Source organism: Rhinopithecus roxellana, chromosome 11, assembly GCF_007565055.1.
Source record: "Rhinopithecus roxellana isolate Shanxi Qingling chromosome 11, ASM756505v1, whole genome shotgun sequence".
In the NCBI taxonomy this organism is placed as follows: Eukaryota; Metazoa; Chordata; class Mammalia; order Primates; family Cercopithecidae; genus Rhinopithecus; species Rhinopithecus roxellana.
The window spans coordinates 113,294,679-113,319,668 of NC_044559.1; the positions used below are offsets into that span (position 1 = coordinate 113,294,679).

A 24,990-nucleotide genomic window follows, 5' to 3' on the forward strand; every position below is an offset into this window, starting at 1 on the left:
ACCCCAGCCTGGAAGACAGAGCGAGACTCCATCTCAAAAAAAAAAAAAAAAAAAAAGGTGTTTTTGTTTTTTTTTTTTTGCTACTGTGACTTTTCTACTTCTATCACCATTGCTGAGCCAAGACAGACATGTAACATCCCGTCAGCACTGTACTTGGATGCTACATCCACAACTATGCAGAAAGACTTCCAACCGTAGCCATGGCAAAGGAGAGAGGAGAGCTACAAAGCACTCAAAGGGATGTCCCCAAGTGTCACGTGGCGTTTGAGTATGAACAGAAGCTCAGAAGCTCAGAAGTGGGGAGGAAGGCAAAGAGGGAGGGAGAAACATCACTGTGTGAAGGACTGAAGTAGATTTACTGAGAGCTGATGAGGGGATACTGAATGTCCTATAAAAAATTCTACATCTTGGCTGGGCGCAGTGGCTCAGGCCTATAATCCCAGCACTTGGGAGGCCAAGGTGGGGGGGGGAATCCCCTGAGGTGAGGAGTTCAAGACCAGCCTGGCTAACATGGTGAAACCCCGTCTGTACTAAAAATACAAAAATTAGCTGGGTGTGGTGGCACACGCCTGTAATCCCAGTTACTCGGGAGGCTGAGGCACGAGAATTGTTTGAACCCGGGAGGTGGAGCTTGCAGTGAGCCGAGATCGCACCATTGCACTCCAGCCTGGGTGACAGAATGAGACTCCATCTCAAAAAAAAAAAAAAAAAAAAAAAAAATATGTATATATATATATATATATATATATATATATATATATATATATATTCTACATCCTATCCTTAGATTTAGGATTCTGCCTGACCTCTTAAAAAGAACTTATATATCCAAGCAAGGGCTGATATTCTGGGGGATGTGCATGCATTGTAGATTCTGATTTTTCTGAGTCTTGTTTGCTGCTTTTTAAAGGGTGTTCTGGGAGCTGTTCTTCCATACATGTTGTTCCAAAATACTACCGAAGTTGGCCTTCAGAAGTTCAACATCTGTGAACTCTTCTGAACATGCACAAAAGCCGAAATCCAGTCTGCAGGGTGTCCCCACATGTTTAGCTGTTCCTGACACGTGTACCCTGCAGGCAATGAAGCTGTGATTTTTGATTTTTTGACAAACTCCAGCAGCTTGTATTGACGGCTGTGCTTCCGAAGGCCAGGAGGCTGTCTCTTTAGAAGGTCCGGGTAGCAGAGTGTGGGGGTTAAATGTCCTCTGCTCTCGGAGCCACCGGTGAGGTCCCTTGCATTTTACTCCACCCCTCAAGAGCCTCTAAGCTCCAGAGCAGTGATTAAGTGACTGAGGGCAGACTCTGAAACTAGGATGGCAAACTGCTTGCAACTGGAGAATGAGGGATAGGCTACTGTTGTGCTCCTTTATGGACAGTCATCAGCTACTCTTTCACAGTGCCTTTTTTGTTTGTTTGGGCTTTTTTGTGGGGGATGAGGGGTAGGTCATATGGAAACACTTAAGTGGATTCTCAAGGCGGCTGCTAAGCCCCTGTGGGTGTGCCGACGGGTTGACGATGCTGTTGGAGCTGTGCAGGCAGTGGACGCCTCTGGGTTCTGCAAAGGAGAGGGAGCAGACTCACCCCTGCCACTGCCTCTACTTAAACACGGGCTCTTCTTGCGTTGGTGCAACGTGACAGAGCTGCTGGAACTGGGTCAGAGTGTCAGGGAGGGCCTCTGTCTGCCGCCGGGTGGGAGCAGCTGCCTGGGCTGGAGATACAGCTGTTGTTGCAGAAGCCTCCAGGTGCACAGTGCTGAGTGCCACTCCCTTGCCTGAGTATCCCTGGAGGCTTGAGGTAGCAGAGATGTGCCAGGCATCAGAGCCAGGAGGGAGTGGCATCCCCTGGAGTGCCGCCCCTCCCAGATGGCTCACCCAGTCATGAGGCCCGTGCATGGGACCTCCCCTGCCCTCGGTGTACAGGGACACTGCTGGCCACACCAGTGAGCCTGGCTGACCTTCTCCACATCTGAGTTTTCAAAGCACAGAGGGCTGCCAGTGGTGGTCCTTGTCTCCAGGCATACATCAGAATCCCTGCCGGGGCTGCTTCTGGGCTCAGTGGCCTGGTCGGAGGTGCAGGTCAGTAGGCCTGCAGGGGGCTGTGGCATCTAGACATCCCAGTGGCTTCAGAGGAGTTCCTGATGTACAGTGGAGGTTAAGAGCCACTGGCCCAGAGGCACTGAAGACAGACTTTTGGCTTAGGTGTGGACTTGCATCGATATGCATTCACATGTGTGTGTATCTTTTTAGATTCTGAGATCTGGGATCAGGGTGTGGGCTTTCTGTAGTCTCAGAAACTAACAGGTCCCTTAAACATAACAGAGATGGCCTTTTTATAATGGTGATGAGGTTGGCAATGCAAGAAAAAGAAATAGGTGCCCCGTTTAGGTCTTCTTGTAGCTGAGACTTCTTAACAATGGCTCCAGTGAGTTCATGGCCTTGCCTTTAAGTTCCATCTGACATCTTAGCGGGGTGGGGTGGCATCCCTAGAAGCTAAGTTAACCAAGCTGTTTTCCTTTCCCTCAAGGGCTTTTCAAAGGCCCCCCCCTTTTTTTTGGAGACAGAGTCTCTTTCTGTTGCCCAGGTTGGAATGCAGTGGCACAGTCTCAGCTCACTGCAACCTTTGCCTCCTGGGTTCAAGTGATTCTCCTGCCTCAGCCTCCTGAGTAGCTGGGATTATAGATGCCCCCCCAGCAGGCCCAGCTAATTTTTGTATTTTTAGTAGAGATGGGATTTCATCATGTTGGCCAACTGGTCTTGAACTCCTGACCTCAGGTGATCCGTCTGCCTCGGCCTCCCAAAGTGCTGGGATTACAGGCGTGAGCCACTTTGCCCGGTCAAATGCCTGTTCTTAATTTTATCTTCAGATTGTACATTCATTTCTTAAGGATGGCCCCAAATTATGTAAGCTTCAGGGCCCGTGCAACGGAAGCTGCGTCTGCATCCCACCGTGATCGTCATGATAGGGAAATGAACTCTTCACTCCTAGCTCCTGGTGTGCCAACTGCCAATCTAACCTCCTCCCTCTGTCCAGTCTCTGGTTCAGTGATGCTTTGGAAATTCTTGCTACTCCTGAGATCCAACTGAATGCCCAACGGCCTACTAGTCACAGCCACCTGGATGTCCCATCAAGCCTGCAGTGTTGCGTGTCCTAAGCTGCACTCATCCCTCATCTGTCACTCCCAGACTTCCTCTTCTCTCAGCGTCCACACTCTGGTGGATCCTGAAGCCTGGAAGTCATTCTGCATTTCCCTCCTCCTCTCTTGGCCTCCCGCTTCCGCCTATAGGTGATCAGTAACACACGCCTTCTCAACATCTTGATTCCCCTTCTCCATCCTCAAGCCCCGCCAGGTGTGACCTGCCCTACCCTCATCATGTCCTGGTTTCTCAGTCTTGTCCTGGGTTTTTCCTATCCATCCTCCAAGCAGTTTCCAGAGGGTGCTTCTACGACAATGGAAATCTGACACTATACTCCTCAGCTTCAGACAGACTGCAGCCACCACTCCCTATAGAGGAGGAAGTCCTCTTCACAGAGCCTCCAAGCCTCCAGGAGCCTGCGAGCCCCAACCTCCTTGCCAACTCCTCTCTTCTCACTTGATGTTCCAGAATGAAGGGCGCTGTGTCCCCTACCCCTGTCACTGGGATTTCAGGCACACTGGCCTCTCCTGCACGCCTCCCCACCCCATTCCTCCATCTGCAAAACTCTTTGCATCCTTGAAGACCCCACTCACTCTCTGCCTCCTCTGTGAGGACTTCTCTTTTCCTTATGCCTACTTGACGACTGTCTTCTTGACTCATCCCTGACCCTCACACAGAGTTCTATTACACCACTCAGACACTGGCTCAGTTATCACACATCTTGGAGGACAGGATTCATGTCTCATCTCAGTGCCCAGTGATGGACTTGGCACCTAAGAGGTATGCAATAACTGTTCTGTTTTTGTTTTGTTTTTGTTTTTTTTTGAGACGGAGTCTGGCTCTGTCACCTAGGCTGGAGTTCAATGGCATGATCTCGGCTCACTACAACCTCTGCCTCCCAGGTTCAAGTGATTCTCCTGTCTCTGCCTCCCCAGTAGCTGGGATTACAGGCATGTGCCACCACGGCAGGCTAATTTTGTATTTTTCGTAGAAATGGGGTTTCACCATTTTGGCCAGGCTGGTCTCAAACTCCTGACCTCAAGTGTTCCACCCGCCTCGGCCTCCAAAAGCACTGGGATTACAGGCATGAGCCACTGTGCCTGGCCGCAATAACTGTTTTTTTGAGCGAATGAATGAATGATGGCTCTGACAGCTTGGTAGTCTGTCCTTAAATTAGGAATGGGCTGGAAAATTCTGACTTCTTCCTCAAAGGCCACAGAAACCCAAGTGATTTTCAATAACAACCCAGTTTGGGTTACAGCCAATGGCCTGAAAAACTATATTGACCTTTTAACATTTGTAATTCATGGACATGGATAAGTTCCATTCATTATTGTAAATTCTCTTATTCGATGCCTGATTTTTCATGCCTTTGGCTTCTTACTTTTCCTTATCTTGAAGCCTGTTTTAGCATCTTACAATAATAGTTAGAATTGATTGAGCCCCAAATATGCAACCTTTCCTGTGTTTTACACACATCAAGTGCTAGCTCATCACCTCTTCACTCTTCATTAGAACCTCAATCAGAGAAATAAAGAAAGCTTAAAAATTTTAATAAATGGAACGAAACAAGTATGAATGCTTGTTAGCATGTCTTCTTAAAATCTTAGAGGGAGAAGAGATTTCAACCGCTGGATTTTAATGATCTCTGCTGTAGATCTCAATGATGCACATCGGCCTTGGTCTTCTGCCACTATGGGCGAGAGAGAGCTCAATGTATTGCAGCCAGAATTTTGTTAAAGGCTTTAGGGAGTATTCTTGACTTTTGCAAGCAGCAAAAACAGTCAGGCAGGTTGAAAAGAGAAAAGTCAGGCCAGGTGTGGTGGCTCATACCTATAATCCCAGCACTTTGGGAGACTGAGGAGGGCAGATCACTTGAGGTCAGGAGTTTGAGACAGGCCTGGCCAACATGGTGAAACCCCATCTCTACTAAAAATACAAAAATCAGCCAGGCATGGTGGCAGGTGCCTGTAATCCAGCTACTGGGGAGGCTGAGGCGGCATGAGAATCACTTGAACCCAGGAAGCAAAGGTTGCAGTGAGCCAAGAGCATGCCACTGCACTCCAGCCTGGGAGACAGAGCGAGACTCTGTCTCAAACAAACAAACAAACAAAACAAAAAGAGAATGGTCGTTCCAAAAAGAAAGAGGGAAGAGAGAACTCAGGAAGAAAAGGCACAGAAAATGAAAAAGGCCACGTGGGAAAAAGGCACAGGGAAAACAGGAAGAAAAATAAAGGGAGGAAGAGGTGTAGATTCCACAAGCGAGGAAAACAAAGTCAGAAAAGGTAAGAACAGAGGATCCAGTTAATTTCTTGTTGCATTTAAATGGATAAGGAAAGGCTTTGGAGATAGCTGCAAAACAACACTCCCTCCACCCACTAAAGAGCCAGGTTCTTCCTGAGTTGTTCCCAGTCAGTAATTCCCCCACCATTTGCTCAACATCTTTTCTTAGAACTTAACCACCTTACTGATCAATGGAGTGAAAATCCTCCTAACATGAGAACATTTTTTCTTCTATCAATTTAATAAAGAAGTTGGCCAAGGACAGATGTTAACTGGAGAGCCTACAATCCACTCAGATATGTAGTGTGGGTTTCAATCCTATTCGTGGATAAAACAGCTTGGAAAGCAATCTGGAATGACATAATGGCCCAATATTGCTTTCTCTCTGCTAAAGCAAGTGTGGTTTTCATAGGTTTTTAACTTGTATTTCAGGGTTTGAACTGCATACCGTCTCTGTTATTCTCTGCCAGGCGATCTGAATGACAGCACTCGCCTCTAAGATATTTTTCCGTTACAATTTTCCAATTTGTTCAGGTCTGAAAAGTGTGTGTAAATGAAAACAGAGAAAATTCAAATGCTGTATCCCTTTCAAACATTCCATTTTGGGTTTACAAGCACTTTGCAAACCATTCTCTGTTTCTCTCCCTCTTCAGCAAATAACCTTATTTTCTGATCACCTTTATTGAGCCAGAAAATATGTGCTGGATTTCCAGGAACCCCTCTCTCTCTTATTTTTCAGCTTTTTCTTTTCTTGTTTTGAGACAGAGTCTTGCTCTGTCAGCCAGGCTGGAGCGCAGCAGGGCAATCTCAGCTCACTGCAACCTCCACCTCCCGGGCTCCAGTGATTTTCATGTCTCAGCCTCCCAAGTAGCTGGGATTATAGGCATGCACCACCATGCCCAGCTAATTTTTGTATTTTTAGTAGAGACAGGGTTCTATCATGTTGGCCAGGCTGGTTAGAACTCCTGGTCTTAAGCGATCCGCCCGCCTTGGGCTCCCAAAGTGCTGGGATTACAGGCGTGAGCCAGCGTGCCCAGGCTTTCAGCTCTTTTTGACCTGCAATCTCTTCTTTCAGCTCTTCCCCCTGCCCTGATTCCTGTCCCAGAAACCTTTGGGAGAACTCTGACTGGTGTTACATCATTTTCCCAAAGAATACGGCCCTGCCCGAAATTAAGGGACACGACTGTCCCTCAAAAGTCTCTTTGCCTATCTGCTCTGGGGAGAACTGAGCCAGTCGTCTCACCTTAAGTAATTATAACAGCTTAGGTTTCCTCAGAGACAGGGAGAAAAGAATGCAAAACGATTTACCCGGGGAACTCAGATGGGATTGCTGTGGAGTAATTTGTATACACTAAAATTGGCAGGGGATTGGTGAGCCTTTAGGCTGCATGGCCTTAGCCATGTAGAACAGACCTTTACGCCTGTTCCTCTCCAGATCTGAGAGGCGTTAAAGCCACGCAGGAGACCGCCCTTACCTTTCTTGGCTTCACTTTATCATGGTAGTCATACTGGAAGATCCCTTTGTAGCTCAGGCCCAGCCACCATGGTATGCCCTGCTTGTCCTAGGATATCAAAAAACATTCGGGTGAATATGGGGCTAGAGGAAGTAAACACACACTAAGTGGAGATTTCCTGGCTCGGGGGCAGACGAGGGAAAGTGCCATTTCCTGGGAAGGGATGGAGCCCACCTGTCTACTTTGTTTCTTAACAGATGCCCCCATCATTGAAGGATGCTGTGTTATGTGAAGAGGGTGACAAGGGGAATGTCGGGGCTGGGGGCCTGGCTCTGCTAATCAGCTGGACAGCCGAAGTCCTTTCCCTTTATAAATAAGGAGTGAATGCCCTGCTCTCTCTCTCTCTCTTTTTTTTTCCCTTCTAAGAATTTAGGGATTCGATGCTGGGATACCCTCTCACCACAACTGAAAATCGGTGAGATGTCACACCTAATGAAAGGACCTTCTGGGCCGAGAGACTGTCATCGATGGTCAGAGCCAGAGGAGTCGTGGAGACTATGGAAAGTGACTCCTCTCATTTTAACAACAAATCACAGCAAAGAGTTGGCCCAGCCTTACCCAGGACCTTCCCCAGCCCCGGGAAACACATACCAGAAGGTGTCACCCTGAGGTCCTGCCCACCCAAGATGACAGCTGAGTGCCAGGCAGGGTTTCAGGACTCATGCTGTTGGACAGGGTAGCAAAACAGAAGCCAAAACAGTTTCAGGACTGAATTAGAAATACCAAGTCCGTTTATTGCTTTTTTTTTGAGATGGAGTCTCACTCTGTCACCCAGGCTGGAGTGCACTGGCACAATCTTGGCTCACTGCAACCTCTGCCTCCCAGGTTCATGGAATTTGCCCACCTCAGCCTTTCGAGTAGCTGGAATTACAGGCACGTGCCACCACGTCTGGCTAATTTTTGTATTTTTAGTAGAGATGGGGTTTCACCATGTTGGCCAGGCTGGTCTCAAACTCCTGACCTCAGGTGATCCACCCGTCTCGGCCTCCCAAAGTGCTGGGATTACAGGCATGAGCCACTGCACCTGTCCACCCCTCCCCCCACCGTTTATTAACAGAGACCTCTTGTCACCTGAGTGTAAGTTGCAATTCTATATTCAAATAGGATGATTCTGAGTTAATTAGAGCCCTCAGAAGCTAGGATTTTATAATGAGCATATCAAGCAGCTTTTCCCTAGCTACGCCCTAATTGCCAAGTTTCTAAAAAACCTAATACACCCTCATAGTGGGTGTCTGGAAAACTCAAAGCTGGCACATCATGGTTTTGAAATATTTGTGGGGCGTGAGTTATTTCAAGATGAGCAAAAAGATAAAAGGCAAAAGAGATACATTTTGAAATTTCTTTTCAAGCTTCAGGGTATATGATTTCTTAAAAAAAATCTTTAAAGGAAGTATAAAATCCTCGTATTAAACCCCTGCCTCTGGGAAGTAGCTGTGCGCACTGCAACGGTTTCAGAGAACAGAACGAGAGGAAACCCAGTACCACTGCAACAGCAGATTGACCAGGTAAGAGCTGTCATCACACCATAAAATGGCATCAGTGAGATCACAAGGGCCCTGGACAGGGAGCCTGATGCAGCTGGGCCAGGTTCCTGGATTCGTGCTCTTTTCCAAGTAAGTAGCTAAGCCATTGCTTATGCTTTGAGGTTCTAAGTGCCAAACACCCATACTCCTTTGGCACTCTGAAAATCCCAAGTCTTTACCAAACTGAAATAAAGAGCACAGTTTTGAAGTTTTCTTGGAAGGCAGAAAGCATATATATCAGAGACAGCCTTTCTGTTAAGTTCTAGGGCTGACAAAGAAAGGGACCACAGGTTGAAGCAAGTTGAAAGACCGGGTGAAGTTTCCTGTATTGGAAATTGTCTTTCCCCAGCATGCAATCTTCCTGACCACGTCCTTTGGGACCTCCATTCCCACCAGGAGTTATAAAGAAAAAAATAATGAGGGCCGGGCGCAGTGGCTCACGCCTGTAATCTCAGCACTTTGGGAGGCCGAGGCAGGTAGATCACCTGAGGTCAGGAGTTCAAGACTAGCCTGGTCAACATGGCGAAACCCCGTCTCTACTAAATATACAAAAATGAGCTGGGTGTGGTGGTGGGTGCCTGTAATCCCAGCTACTAGGGAGGCTTAGGTAGGAGAATCGCTTGAACCTGGGAGGCGGAGGTTGCAGTGAGCTGAGATCGCGCCACTGCACTCCAGCCTGGGCGACAGAGGGAGACTCCATCTCAAAAAGAAAAAAAAAAGAAAAGAAAAGAAAAAGAAAAAAAACATATAATAAGAAGTTTTGATTTGTTTGTTTAGGGGAGGTTTGGCAACCTTCACCAAATGAGTACACTCACCTTCACTGCATAATAGTGAACCCCGTAGGTTGGGAGAGACTCCACGATGCTCATGTAGCTGGAACGACAATACGAAGATACATAAACACACACACACACAATGCACACAAGGCTAGTTATTCAGCAGATCTGGTATCATATATATATATTTGTGTATGTGTATGTGATAAAGTTCTCGGAGTGATTATTTACTTGAAAATTAAATTGCAACATACACCCCCCACTCCCAGATATGTCTTTGGAGAGGAACTGAACAATTCTGACATACGATATATTAACACACACAAACACCGTCCCCACGCAAGCTGGGAAGGGGCCACTTACTTCACGATTGCTTGACCTCTTGTCTGACCGTTCAGTTTCTTGTAGTGCTCAATAACTCTGTCTTCACTGCAATTAGAAGAAAAGAATGCTGTTATCAGAGTCCCTAAGTCAACAGCCAAGCTTCCTGCCAGTAAGATATTTCTCAGCCCCATCTCCTAAGAAGCTCCAGAGAACCAACAGCTCCTGGAAAAATGATTTGTCCTGGAGTGGCATTTCCAAACTCAGTCTGAGGGCTATTTGGATGTAGATTTACTTAAAAAACAGTCTGTTTTCCCCTCAAAGGACTTACATTCTCTTTGTTTTGGATTTTTTTGTTTTGTTTTGTTTTTGAGACGGAGTCTCGCTCTGTCACCCAGGCTAGAGTGCAATGGTGCGATCTTGGTTCATTGCAACCTCCACCTCCTGAGTTCAAGTGATTCTCGTGCCTCAGCCTCCTGAGTAAATGGGACTACAGGTGCGTGCCACCATGCCCGACTGATTTTTGTATTTTTAGTAGAGACAGAGTTTCATCATGTTGGCCAGGCTGGTCTCAAACTCCTGACCTCAAGTGATCTGCCCACCTTGGCCTCCCAATGTGCTGGGATTACAGGCATGAGCCACCATGACTGGCTTATCTTGGATTTCTAATCAAGAAATATAAGATTGGAGCTCAGGCTGGGTGCAGTGGGTCACCCCTATAATCCCAATGTTTAGGGAGGCTGAGGTGGGTGGATTGCTTGAGCCCAGGAGTTTGAGACTAGCTTGGGCAACACAGTGAGACCTTGTCTCTGCATAAAAATACAAAAATGAGCCAGGCATGGTGGAGTGTGCCTGTAGTCCCAGCTAGTTGGGACTAGCTGTTGGGAGGATTGCTTGAGCCCAGGAGGTCAAGGTTGCAGTGAGCTAAGATTGCACCACTGCATTCCAGCCTGGGTGACAGAGTGAGACCCTGGCTCAAAAACAAAAAACAAAGGAACAAAAAGACTGGAGCCCAGGTTTTGGGATCAGCTCCTTGGAAGCAATGGTACCAAGAGAATAAGAGGAAGCAGACAGCAGAGATGACACGTGGATGCCCAGGCTGAACTCTCTGGGGTCCTTCTTATCCTCCTCTTGTCCACACAGGGCCTCATGGCAGGGATGGCAGGCATTGACCTTAACCACATGCCCACAGCCTACATGCTCTGAATGTGTAGTCAGGGATGGAAGGCTTTCCAGGAGGATGGAATGTTCTGGAATTTGGGCCTGGTTAATATGAACCATGAGGCAACAAAAGCTCCATAGGAACACTTGGAGAACAACAGCAAACCAGCTACCAGAATTAGAGAGGCACTCCCTCCCTTTTTGAAATCTTAGTTTTTTTTGTTTTTGAGATGCAGTCTCCCTTGTCACCCAGACTGGAGTGCTGTGGCATGATCTTGGCTCACTGCAACCTCCGCCTCCCAGTTTCAAGCAATCCTTGTGCCTCGGCCTCCTGAGCAGCTGGGATTACAGGTGTGTGTCACCACACCTCACTAATTTTTGTACTTTTAGTAGAGATGGGGTTTTGCATGTTGGCCAGGCTGGTCTCAAACTCCGGGCCTCAGGTCATCTGCCCACCCCTGCCTCCCCAAGTCCTGGGATTATAGGCATGAGCCACTGCGCCCAGCTGAAATCCTAGTTCTAATATAACAAGAGGTTAGGTGGCTCCTTGGCGGCAGTGGCAAGCCCGCCTCCTGAGAAGTGACTCTGATGCCCATGGGGTAGGAGATATGGCCGCTCCAACCCCTGCCTTCAGATGGGCAGAGCCAACCTTGGGAATCCCAGGGAAGCAGGTGCAGGCAGAAAGCCCCACCCCCACCTGCTGAGGTGTGGAGTCCAGACACCTCACCCTCCCTGGTCTGGCCCCAGAGCTTTGGAACCTCAGTTCTCACTCTCCTGTCTTACTCCTCTTCACCCTCCCTGTCCTCCGTCAATGCTCCATGAGGGGAGGTGATTCCAGGGATTTACCCTTGAGATCTCAATAGTGGATCTTTATTATCTATTATTATTATTTTCGAGACAGGGTTTCGCTCTCTCGCCCAGGCTGGAGTGCAGTAGCATGATCCTGACTCACTGCAAACTCCATCTCCTGGGTTCAAGTAATTCTCCTGCCTCAGTCTCCCGAGTAGCTGGGATTACAGGTGTGCACCACCACGCCCGGCTAATTTTTGTATTTTTAGTAGAGATGAGGTTTCACCACATTGGCCGGGCTAGTCTCAAACTCCTGACCTCAAATGATCTGCCCACCTCGGCCTCCCGAAGTGCTGGGATTACAGGTGTGAGCCACTGCACCCAGCCTATTATCTATTATTCATCACCCCAGGATCTACCTAAAGCCTTCTTTTACACACCTTTTTCTGTTTGCATGTTTAGCAAGGCCAGCGTTGGGGTAACAGGTTCTACACATTCGTCACCTAGTCTTTGTGAGTCATTTATTTCTCTTTCAATGACTACCTTAACCTCCAACTAGTATCTTTTAATTTTATTTTATTTTATTTTATTTTATTTTATTTTATTTTATTTTTTTTTTGAGACGGAGTCTCGCTCTGTCGCCCAGGCTGCTGGAGTGCAGTGGCCGGATCTCAGCTCACTGCAAGCTCCGCCTCCCGGGTTTACGCCATTCTCCTGCCTCAGCCTCCCGAGTAGCTGGGACTACAGGCGCCCGCCACCTCGCCCGGCTAGTTTTTTTTTTGTATTTTTTAGTAGAGACGGGGTTTCACCGTGTTAGCCCGGATGGTCTCGATCTCCTGACCTCGTGATCCGCCCGTCTCGGCCTCCCAAAGTGCTGGGATTACAGGCTTGAGCCACCGCGCCCGGCTCTTTTAATTTTAATATTCTGGAATTTGATGCATAGAGGACAGTGAGCAGTCTTGATAAAGAAGGTCTTTATGAATACCCAGAATGAGGACCAGCCAGATCCAGGGGCCCTTGCCTCAGTTGGAGCGTCACTTCCGTGGGATCTGGGCATCCTCTATTCAGAAAGGGGCAGACCCAGCCATCTCTCTCCTTGGCTCCCACGTGCCGAGGAAGTTCTATGTCAAGTGTGACAAAGTCGTCTCCTGATAAACAATTCTCGAAAAGCATGCTCCCCAAGGGCAGGCCCAGCCTCATGAAACCTGCAGAACTGCATCAGGAGATTCGGCGGCTCCACTTCTTTCCATCCCACTCACTAAATCAACAGCTGCCTTGGCGTGTTTCCTACCATGTGATCTGGGGTTTTGTGAGGTCAACTCCTAGATCCAGGGTCAAGCAACTCGGTGTAAATAGGGGCCTTTTTCCTTTGCAGCTCTAGGGAGAGAGGGTCCCTGGGGTGAGTTGAGGAGGTACAAGTCAACATAGCACTGTAGCCACGAACACACAGAAGGCTCAGGAGAAACACCAGTGAAAGAAAGTCAAAACCACTGTCAGAAAGCCACGCCGTAGTTTAACCACTACATGCCCTGACCACAGGGTTCTGGGTGGCTGACAGCTGCAGAAATCTTCGCCACCCCCTGTTTGCCCTGTAACTCCTGCTCTCTGAGACCATCTGTGAAGCCACAATAGTTGCCTTCTCCATCCTCAGTTTTTTCCTTCTCGTTTTGCCCCCTTAAACATGGTGGGCTCATCTTGGAATAACAGGCTCAATCCTTACCGAGAACCTATTCTGCTCCCAACCTGTCCCCACCTCTGCTCTGGAACTTTCCAGAGGGCTGAAGTGCTCCAAGTTTTGCAGACAATTTTCCCAGACCCTAGATTTGTAGCAGGGACTCACGGGGGTAACTAGCAGAAATCCAGGAAGCAGAGTAAGCACTGTCTGGATGACTCAGGGTTACATGGAGGAAAAAGGCAAATGACCAAAGCTGCCTGTGCCCGGGTCACTGGCTGGGTCATATTGTTAAGTCAAATGACCTCTCTGCAGACAAGGGGGTACAGGAAATGCATGGGTGATGGAAGGGGAAATAGGGATGGTGATATATAGTTCCCTGTCTCAGAGCAGCTGCTGGCCTGCTGTGCTCAGTGGTTTTGGGGTAAAAAACGATGTCCCTGCATACCTCACTGAGGTGGTAGGGGTGGTCAGGTGGTCCAGCATTTACAAACTAGGCCTGCGAGGGAGAATCCAGGTCAAGGTACTGATCCCTCCTTGTTCTGTGGCCCTGGGCACATCATTCTAACTTTCTGCCTCAGTTGCCTCCTCAACAGGGAAATTGCATGGTGTCAAAAGTCCATGCTTGTTAAATGTGCGGGGAGAATTAGCAGAAAGGCTTCTTGCACCATGACTCAGCATTATTATGCTGCTTTCACTGCTTTTTAATGACATGATGTGACTATGTATTTCCTCTCTTAATTACTGTCTGAAGTAGGTTGGTGTGTGTCATCCCATTTTGCAGAGGAGAAACTGATGAAAGCTACCTGGCTAGTCACTGCAGAGGCTTGGCTGGGATGCTAAGACCCACTGCCTTGGTCACCAGGCTGCAGCCTGCAGGTTGTCCATCCAAAGTGTGAACTCCAGCAGGGGCAGGAGAGCCCCCAAAGAATGGTGAGTACACCTCCTTAGTTCAGGAATGATCAGGGGAACTGGACACTCTGGGCAACTGTGATGAGAGGGGTAAAAAGGTCTCCCCCACCGGTGAGGGGTCCTGGTTGACCTTGCTGAGTGTCGATTCTGAGACCCAGAGGGAAAAGTAGCGAACAAGCTGTGTGCACCTGCTCTCTCTTCATTCTCTATCTGTACGAAGCAGGGACAGCACTTATCCCTCTCCTTGGGGCTTTGCTTTTTAAAAATCTATCTATACATAGGGGTACAAAAATACAGTTAAGATAGAAGGAATATGTTCTAGTATTTGATAGTACAGTAGGGAAATTATAGTTAACAATAATTTGTTGCATATGTCAAAGTAGCCACAAGTGAAGATCTGTAATGTTCCCAACACAAAGAAAAGATAAATGTTAGAGGTGAGGGATAGCCCAGTTACCCTGATTTGATCACCGCACATTATGTACAGATATCAGAGTATATATACATGAAAATTATGTACAACTATCATGTATCAATAAGAATCAAAGTCCATATAAATAAGGTTGAAATATTAGACACCTTATTTCTTGGTTGGCAACACCAAGTAGCCAACCACAGTGAAATGAGGTGAGTCTGTTTGGTGGTTGTTTTTCAGCAGGGTGTCGTCAGGAGGGTCCCTGTCATTGACTCTGATACATCGTCTGAGTTGTGATGCTGACTGAGTGGCACGTGGCTCCCCCATCCTGCCACCCTCTCTGGACATTTAACACTGTCTTAGGCACTTATGGGTCTGAAGGAGTCTCAGGGAAAGTGCTGGCCTGGTCATGATGGTATGGGATGTTCTGCCAAGCCAGCTATAGGTGAAGATGTTTATACAGAGAAGAGACAGACAGCGTGTGTGTGAAGGGCGAGGTGCCTCTGGGTTAGTAATCATGTGTGAGCACAGAGCAGATAATGGAGAAGGTGAAGGAAAAATCCAGAGACACAGGGAGGAGAGAAGAAATTTAAAACTCTCAGATGTGTATAGCGGTGTTCTAAGGTTTGGAAAGGAATGAATGGATGACTGATGGACACACCACAGGACGGGTCTCAGAGGCGAAGAGATTCCTCCCTGGTCCTCTCTAGTTACCTGCTCACACCCTCGGGGCCTTGACCATTGGATTTTTGGAAGTGAACAGCCAGGAGGCTACAGAGGGATGAGGCCCAGCGGCACAAGGAATTAGGGAGGTGGGTAATAGGGTCCGTGAACAAGGAAAAGGGACCATCACTTTTGGGCGTTCGGATTGCAAGTCTTAACATTTGGAAACTGATGCGTGCAAAATCCCTGCAGGTTAAACAGATTTTGCTCTTTGGGGGCAGGTTATAATTAGAGAAAGTCATTATGTTTTTACCTATTTACATTTATGTTTCCAAAAGAGGAGTGGCAATAAAACAGCTCAGAGAGATGAAATTAGGGACGCCAGACACGGAAGGGAGCTCACAGCCTTGGGCCTGGGCGCCAGCTCCCTAGGGATGTGGTCTCTCAGAGAGATGTGATTTATGAGCCAGAGTTGTTTTGTTTTGTTTGAGATGGAGTCTCACTCTGTCACCAGGCTGGAGTGCAGTGGCACAATCTTGGTTCACTGCAACGTCCAACTCCTGAGTTCAAGTGATTCTCCTGCCTCAGCCTCCCAAGTAGCTGGGACTACAGGCACGTGCCACCACGTCCAGCTAATTTTTTTGTATTTTTAGTAGAGACAGGGTTTCATCATGTTGGCCAGGATGGTCTCCATCTCCTGACCTTGTGATCTGCCCACCTCGCCCTTCCAAAGTGCTGGAATTATGAGCCAGAGTTTAATGCTGCTAATGAACCCTGCATCAAGACATGCCCCATCCCAGCCAAAGGAATCTCTTAGCCACCCAAATCAATGAACAACTAGGTCACTGTCTGGATAAGTGTCCAGACAAGATGAAATGCTCATAATCCATATATTTCAGAAACTGTCATCAAAAGCACTGACACAAGTCACGTGTTGTAGTTCATTAGAATTGACTTGGTCTGTGCTTTTTGTTTTGCTTTTAAATAAAAGGAGTTGCAATGATTTCTGTTAGGGAATCAGAAGGAACATCAGAGAGTGGTATTGCAGTTATCAAAGGGCAGTGGCCAGGGCTTAGGAAGCCAGTGGGATTTCAAAACATTATCCAGGAATGCAAGCCCTGCCCAACTGTGGCCCAAACCACAATATGAGAGCCTTTCAAATGCTTGAATCATTCAGAATCAGTCATTTAGGGCCCGACAGATGAGCTACGGCATAATGTTACATAGTGGCTACATCAGGAGATGTGAAACATCGAGGGAAAATAAAATAATCAATCTCTCTCTTCTGAAAGAAAAAAGTCCTGTGGTTCTCCCACATCTCAAACCTCGACATGCTGTCATCAAATGACAGGTGTTCCAAAATGAAACTCTAGCAGCACATGAAAGGCTCTTGAAGGTGGCAAAGCTTCCAAAGTGAAATTTTAGAAGGTATTCTTTTTGAAAATAAAAAAATAAAAAAAAAGAGGAGAAACAAAAAAGGAGAGGTCTCACGCACAATGCTTCACTTAAGTAAATGCAGAAAACGGGTGGGGTGTGGTGGCTCACGCCTGTAATCCCAGCACTTCGGGAGGCCGAGGCGGCCGGATAACCTGAGTGAGGCCAGTTCGAGACCAGCCTGGCCAACAAGATGCAACTCTGTCTCTACTAAAAATACAAAAATTGGCCAGGTGTGGTAGTGTGTGCCTGTAATCCCAGCTACTCAGGAGGCCGAGGCAAGAGAATCGCTTGAGGCACAGGTTGCAATGAGCTGAGATCATGCCACTGCACTCCAGCCTGGGTAACAGAGCGAGATCTGTTTCAAAAAAAAAAAAATTAATTAATTAATTAATTTAAAAAAATGAATAAATGCAGAAAATGATTTCATGAAGACACAAGGTACTTAATACAGCTGCGAGTCCAGGCTGGCATGTGGGAGCTGGTGGAGGGAGGGTATATTCAGTTGTCCTGTGTCCTCTCGCACTCCGAGAGGGGCTTGCTCCTGGGGAAGACTCCAGGGGTCTTACCAGTAGGCCAGGGAAGGGTGCTCCTTCAGGGCTTGGGTGGGAAGGGCTGGCAGCTTCTTCAAGTCACTCCTCACAACTTCATTGCTGAAAGAGACAATGGCCAGAAATGCACTCACCCTCTGAGGACATAACCGCACTCTCTCATACCACTTGGGCCGCTGCCTTGTCTGAGAGACCCCACATCTGCTTCCCTGTTAATCAAAAGCAGTGGGAGGAAGGGGCGCTCTCTTTTCATTTCCTTAATACAGATGTAAAGGAAGGCAGAACACACCAAGCCCAGTAACCACCTTTCACCGTGCAGAAAGCAGGGCAAAACACCTCCAGATGGCCAGGGGTGTCTTCCCAAACCCTGCTCTCACAGAGCGGCACAGAGTGAACGCCCCTGAGCAGCCCTCAGCAGGAATTCGCGGAGAAGAAGGGTTCCCAGGGGTGCCCCAGGGCAGGACGTTAGGAGAAGCTCCCCAGAACCCCACCGTTCGGCTCACATTGCTCCGAGAATGGGCAATGGCGCTGCTGTCTCTGTAAGAGCGTTTGCTCTGCTAATACACAAAACTGGTTTTCAGGGCTTACGTTGACCACATGCTGGAAAACTATTTTCTGAAATATGACAAATAAATACTGATGGCGCCTCCTTTATCTGAAATGCTTGGGAGCAAAAGCGTTTCCGATTCCAGGTTTTTTTTCAGATGTTTGACTAGTTGCATTTATATACTTCCTGGCTGAGCCTCACAAAACCTGAGCATCTGAAATCCGAAGGGCTCCAATGAGCATTTCCTTTGAGCGTCATGTCAGCACTCTAAAAGTTTCAGAGTTTGGAGCATATTGGAGTTCAGATTTTCAGATTAGGGAGACTCAACCTGTAACTTTTGCTTTTGAGGAGGCTCAGAAACTACTTAGAAAGTGTGAACTGCATTGTCTGGGCCAGGCTGAGCATCCCATATCCCAAAATCCCAAATCAGAAATGTGCCAAAATCTGAAATATTTTGAGTGCCAACATGACGCTCAAAGGAAATGCTTATTAGAGCACTTTGGATGTTGGATTTTCAGATTTGAGGATGCTCAACCAGTTGGCGTATAACACAAATATTTCAAAACCTGAAAGAAATCTGAAACACTTCTGCTCCCAAGCATTTGGGATGAGGGAGACTCAACCTGTACCATCACGTGGTTTTACACATCTGGTCCTGAAACCAGAAATTCTTTTCCCCGTAGACTCACACATGCTTAGGTTTGGAAGATGCTTTAAACTCCCCTAGCTTAACCAGCCTTCTTCAGGTGCCTGACTCCTCCCTAGACACTCAGCAGGTCTGCATCCCCTCTGGGCTGGACCATCTGTGGCGTCTGCACCCACCTACTACCTCTGGAGTAACAAGCGGCAGCCACTTTGGGACAGTTTTGATACTGAAAGAGCATTTCCCTATCCTGGTCCACCAAAGAGCCTTGGAAGCCTTAGCCGGGGTTGCAAAGGCACATGTAGGAGAGTTCTGCCTTCGATTCGCAGTTCTGACTTGGGCTATGTGAGCAGCTTCGAGGTTGCTTATTTTAACCAAGGCAAATACTGGCCACCAGGACACTGGGCAGTGCCATCTAAAAAGGAATGAAACAGGTACAACTGTTTCATTTTTAGCAATGTTTTTCATTTTTAGCAATGTTTTTCATTTTTAGCAATGTTTTTCATTGCTAAAAAGGAATGAAACAAGGTATAACTCTGAAGGAAGGAAGGAAGACCGCAGCCATAGAGGGGAATTCCTCAGGTGCTTAGATGGTGGACACTCCAGCACCCATGCTGGTAACTGGAGGATACATTGTTCCCTGTGTCCCTGGCAAGAAATACAGCCAAGGGCAGTGCAATGAGCAGTATCACCAATGGATGCCCAGTACCACTGGGCAAAACCACACCAATACACCACTACATTACGTCTGTGTGTGGTGATAAACAAACACGTGGAGGTTTGGTGACATTAGAGCACTCCCAGAAAAAGCATTTTTCTGTTGCCTTAAGAAAGAACGAGGCCAGGCGTGGTGGCTCATGCCTATAATCTCAGCATCTGGGGAGGCCGAAGTGGGAGGTTCCCTTCAGTCCAGGAGTTCAAGATCAGCTTGGGCAACATAGTGGGACTCTGTCTCTACAAAAATTACAAAAATCAGCCATGCACAGTGATGCATGCCTGTAGTCCTAGTTACTCGGGATGAGGCTGCAGTAAGCTGTGACTGCAAGACTGCACTCCAGCCTGGGTGACAGAGGGAGACCCTATCAAGAAAGAAAAGAAAAGAGAAAGAGAGAGAGAGAAAGAAAAAAGAGAGAAAGAGAAAGAAAGAGAGAGAGAGAGAGAAGGAGAGAAGAAGAGAGAGAAAGAGAAGGAAAGGAAAGGAAGGGAAAGGAAAGAAGGAAGGAAGGAAGAAGGAAGGAAGGAAAGAAAGAAAGAGAAAGAAAGAGAGAGAAAAAGAGAGAAAGAAAGACAATGACCATGGCCAGTGGTATTGGTGAATCCTGGCTTCATATGACCAACTAGAGAGAAAAGCTCAAAGTGTAACTGTTTGAATCAATCCATCCAAGTACTTGAACTGTTAGAATCTAAATGGTAAGGCCAGGACAGATCAATTGATAATCAATAAGTTGAAGGTGTTTATGAAGCCCCTGCTATTATGTGGAAAGAATTGTAGAGGATATAAAAAATGATGAGATATGGTCCTTAACCAGAAGGTGCCCACGATTTAGTTGGGAAGGCGAGAGGAACACCTACAAAGCTCACTGACTACAGGGGTGATGTGTGATCATGTCAATCCAAACAACAGACATGAAAGCTCAGAGGAAATAATGCCCCCCCTGGGCTCTGATGTAAGACTGGCTTTGGGGGAGGCCATGCATGAAGAAAAGGATAGGAATATCACTTTTATCCCGAGTGGAACACAGACAGACATGGGGGCCACATGAACTGAAGAAATCCATCAGAGTAAGCGGAATGTCAGGGGCAATACGCTGAAAAGGGCAGGTCAGGCAGAGAATTGTGAAACTTTAATGCCAGGCTAAGAGGGTTCAGCCTCTCCTGGGTTTGATCCAGGAGGCAGACAGCAGGACAGCCCCTGGTGGTTTTCAAACGGGTAAACTCCTAGTGTTCAGGAAAATTCACCAATCCCAAGTACAGTCGATAATTTTTACGCGCATGCTATAAAGGCATAGTTTCAGCAAATATTCAATTCACCAAACACGTGAGGGCCCACACTGATGAATTTCCGGCTCTTCTCTCCCGGCTTCACGGTAAGTTCCCTGAGAAAAGGGATTTGATTTATTGGTCCATCAGCACACAGAGGGCTGGCTTCAATGTGAAAGGCACTTTTCTCAGATCAACTTTATTGGATGAAACCATGAGAAAAGCAATTAGTGGCTCCCTGAAGGAGGTGAAACTTGAGTTTGGGTTTACTCACATCCATCACATCGAAAGTGTATTTGGGGAAGGAAGGAGCTCCAGGAGGAAGGGATCGTTTTACCCACCAAACCCTTGCTTGTTGGCAAACAAGTTGCCCTGATGACAGCCACAGGTTTGATTTCCTCGCTGAAGCCTGCAGTGGGTTCTCCAGCTCTGCTCCAGGGCAAGGTTACACACACAAAAGAATCTAACAAGAAATCACCAAGGCGTGAAGCCCGTCTAAATCCATTATATTCTGGAAGGGATCCATGGCCCTTCATCCTTCCCTGAGGACAAATCTGTAGAAATGTTCTGTTTGCTTTTCTGCTGTTTATAAACATCTGTAATAACTTAGGGGTGTCCAGCCCTGTCAATCCAGCCAAACTCTGTGGCTGAAAATCAGAAAGCTCCCCTAATGGGAAACTTGGTCACTCTACCCCCAGAGACTTGCAAGGCTGTGGCCTAACGAATGTTCTAGAAGTTCACAGCTTCCTCCCTCAATGTCTTCCACTTCGACATTTTCCCCAGTGTTCATGGCATGTGATAAACGCCAACTTATAAAACAACTTAAGACAGTTCATTATGGCTGCATTCCATTTTTAGAAAAATGCAAAGAAGAGCTGGATGTGGTGACTCATGCTTGTAATTCCAGCACTTTGGGAGGCCAAGGTGGGAGGACTGCTTGAGCCCAGGAGTTTGAGACCAGCCTGGGCAACATAGCGAGACTCCATCTCTACAAAAATAAAAATATAAAAAATAGCCAGGTGTAGTGGTTTGCACTTGTAGTCCCAGCTGTTTGGGAGACTGAAGTGGGAGGACTGCTTGAGCACAGGAGTTTGACATTACAGTGAGTATGATCATGCCACTGTTCTCCAGCCTGGGCAACAGAGAGAGACCCTGTCTCAAAAACAAAAAGAATAGAAAAGAAAAAGAAAAATGCAAAAGGTCTCTTGAAGAGCCAGTTGCTAAACTGAAAATAACATTTAAGTCTTCCTATCTTTAATATTAAGCAGCTTTTATTAAAAACTCTCCGGCAGTTATGAATGTTGCCAGGATAAATGTGGTATCAATGCTGTACTGGCCTTTGATTTAGTGGTTTTTTTTGTTTGTTTGTTTGTTTTGTTTTTTCAGAGGATGTGCCTGTCTTCTACAGCCTATACTCCTCATAAAACAAGGAAAGTTAGAATCATCTACTGGGGAAAAACAAAGATTTCTAGCAATATATCAAATAGAGAATTTGCCACAGTGAACCACAACAAATTTAACCAAGACACCACAAAGTGAAGGGAGCAAAAATTAAAACTGAGAGAGAAGGATGAGCAAAATCCACAATGTGTTTGCTTTTCTTTAAAAAACCTGGAAATAACTTTTTCAAGAAACTCTCCTTGGGTCAAATGAGATGTATGTAATTTGTGGGAGAAACTTGGGGCAAATAGAGTAGGCTTACTGTGAAAGAATTCTTCCTAAAACCAGTTGTTTCTGTCTGCACTGGTACAAAAACAGCAGAGCACAAAACCCAGAATGTGATGCTAGCTTAATAGAAAGGAACAGCCTGCAATTCAGAAAGAGTAATATAACGCTAGCGTTGGCCTAACTCCTCCATATTTTACGAGCAGATCATGAAGGTCAAGTTCGGGGGTGCGATATTTCATAAGTAGAGTATTGCAGGTCCTTAATCGATTATCACAATTCCAAAATTCAAAAAGCTCTAAGAAACATTTCTTTACCCATCTGGCTGCAAACTTCATCTTTTTGCACGAGGGAATGATGGACCTTTCTATTTGCGCCCACTTGCTGGGCACCTCCATGTTTTGTGCGGGAGGTGTCAATGTGTTTAATTCCAGGTGCTGCCTTAGGCCCTGCCCAGGGTATGGTACAAGCCCTGAATTACCTGCCTAAATCCTGCCAAGTTCCGAACTCGTAAACATTGAGATCCTAAAGTTCTAGATACGCATATCTGGCTCTGTGTTCCTTTATTTGATCATACAATGGACCTAGAAAACTGAGACAGATTAATGAGGGAAGTTATAGATTTTTATTCTTTGCTGATCTTTAAGAAATCATGCAGGAAACAATCTTTCATTTCCCTTTCCTTCCTTCCTCCTCCTTTTTTTTTGGTAAACCAAGGTGAAGTAGAGGTTACAACAAAGAAAAGAGAGCACCTGCCTATCTCTGCCTGATCCCATGCTTTTTTCCCCAAGTGTGTAGGAAAGAAATGTTGCAGGGGTTTTCCACCGTTGGTTTGGGCCCCATCTGTCTGAGAAACTTCTCCTGCCATAGTGTGTGACCATTTGCAGACAAAGGGAATCACCTGGAGGCCCCAGGAGGTTTCTCCAGCATGGGATTCTGAATTCTGGGCATGTATCATAGATATGTCACATGAATTTACCAACTGTTTGTGGGGGGCAACATTTTTTGTTTGTTTGTTTGTTTTTTTAGAGATGGAGTCTCGCTTTGTCGCCCAGGCTGGAGTGCAGTGGTATGATCTCGGCTCACTGCAAGCTCCGCCTCCTAGGTTCACACCATTCTCCTGCCTCAGCTTCCTAGTAGCTGGGACTACAGGCGCCTGCCACCATGCCCGGCTAATTTTTTGTATTTTTAGTAGAGACGGGGTTTCACCGTGTTAGCCAGGATGGTCTCGATCTCCTGACCTCGTGATCCGCCCACCTCGGCCTCCCAAAGTGCTGGGATTACAGGCGTGAGCCACCGTACCCGGCTATGGGGGGCAACATTGTAAACACATTTATGAAATATGTGCCTTTCTATTTTTTATTTTATTTTATTTTGAGACAGGGTCTCGCTTTGTTGCTCAGGCTAGAGTATGGTTTTGAGATCGCGGCTCACTGTAGCCTCCACCTCCCAGGCTCAAGTGAACCACTTGCCTTAGCCTCCAAGCAGCTGCAACTACAGGTGCTTATCACCGCCACCTGGCTACTTTTTAAAATATTTTGTAGAGATGAGGTCTCACTATGTTGCCTAGGCTTGTCTTGAACTCCTGGACTCAAGCAATCCTCCTGCCTCGGCCTCCCAAAGTGCTGGGATTATAGGCATGAGCCACTGTGCCTGGCAGTCCCTTTATTTCTGTTGCTAATTGTTAAGTTATATAAGTAAAGATTTCTTCCTTGATTACTGAATCTGGTTTTCTGGGGTGAAAGGAAAGTTTTATGAATTTCTAATTTATGTTAGGTGTAAACATGTAAAATATAAAAACAGGTTTAAAAATTGTTTCATAAGTCTACAATTTCAGGCAAATAATTTTCTCAAAAAGCCCAAGAAGAAACGATTGATTAACTTTCTCTATTTCTCAGTATCACCCTTTAGTTTGGGAATTTCCACTCTGAAAAACTGACACAGTACCATAGCCATGAAACATTTTGCTATTCACAGGTATAACTGAAAATAAGATATTTTAATACATTAAATAAGTGCTTAACAAAAGAAGTAAGCTGTCATAATACAAAATTTCCTCCTTACTTGGCTTCTAAGCAATTACCATAGAATTTGAAGAATATCATCCTGCAAAAAAAAAAAAAAAAAAAAAAAAACCCACCCTGTCCCTATCCAAATACTATTTTATGCTTTGAAAATGTGAATTACACACTTGAAAGCTCAATCAAATAGACTTTTGTGCACAAAACAAAGCTTTCTGTAACAATTTATAACTTTTCCACTTGAACATTTTGCTTCAAATTTTCACAGATTCTATTCCTTTCAAAAGCTTTTGCTGGGGTGAAAGATTCCATCTGCGCTTCAATTACTCATGGCCCTTAAACTCATTTTTAAATCATGGGAAAACGCCACACACAATTCTTTTGTGTGTGCGTGTGCGTGTGTGTGTGTGTGTGTAAAACAGTACATAAATAGTATATGAGAATTATATTAATTTCAATTCTTCCCATAGAAACTCTTCTGTGGGCTGTTAGGTGTGTTTCAAGTTTAACAGATTAACTTTTTTTTTTTTCTAGGATGTTTCCAATAGAAAAATTTGCCAGTTTAGATAGATATTATAGATACTGTTAAGTTACATAAGTTATAGTTCAAATGGTAACTATTTCAAACATAACTGAGTATTTTTTCACTAATTATCTAAAAATCCAGCAAGTCTATTTCTCCTACCGTATGATCACTCCAGCTGTTTATTTTCAAGCAGCCAGTTTAAAAACTGTAGGGAAATATGCCCCAAATGATCTAATAACGATTTGAAACCGAGCTTGCTTAGAGCTGTAGTAGTAAAACCACTTATGTACGTGCAAGGAAATGGTATTTGTATACTAGGAATTGTGATGTGCAGACTGCTGCTTTAGATTAATCAAGTCTCCATGTTGTAGCTGTCAAGAAAATAACTATGTCATCTTTTTAAAGATCACAATCGATATAAATGTTTATATTACTAAAAAAAAGTCTTTTAGAAGAAAATG

General features: G+C 46.1%; 1 protein-coding gene across 6 annotated transcripts in view; it reads right to left on the reverse strand.

The window, feature by feature from the left end:
• FRMD4A (FERM domain containing 4A) overlaps positions 1-24,990 on the reverse strand; it is a 365,202-nt gene that overhangs the window by 87,667 nt on the left and 252,545 nt on the right. For 5 of the 6 annotated variants that reach the window (XM_030940428.1, XM_030940427.1, XM_010365953.2 and 2 more), the window contains exons 8-11: positions 17,166-17,249; positions 9,593-9,658; positions 9,269-9,326; positions 6,892-6,978 (exon numbers count right to left, since the gene is read on the reverse strand). In XM_030940428.1, coding sequence (XP_030796288.1) covers positions 6,892-6,978; positions 9,269-9,326; positions 9,593-9,658; positions 17,166-17,249 — 295 coding nt within the window. The remainder of the gene's footprint in view (positions 1-6,891; positions 6,979-9,268; positions 9,327-9,592; positions 9,659-17,165; positions 17,250-24,990) is intronic. The other variant, XM_030940429.1, reaches the window with a different exon arrangement.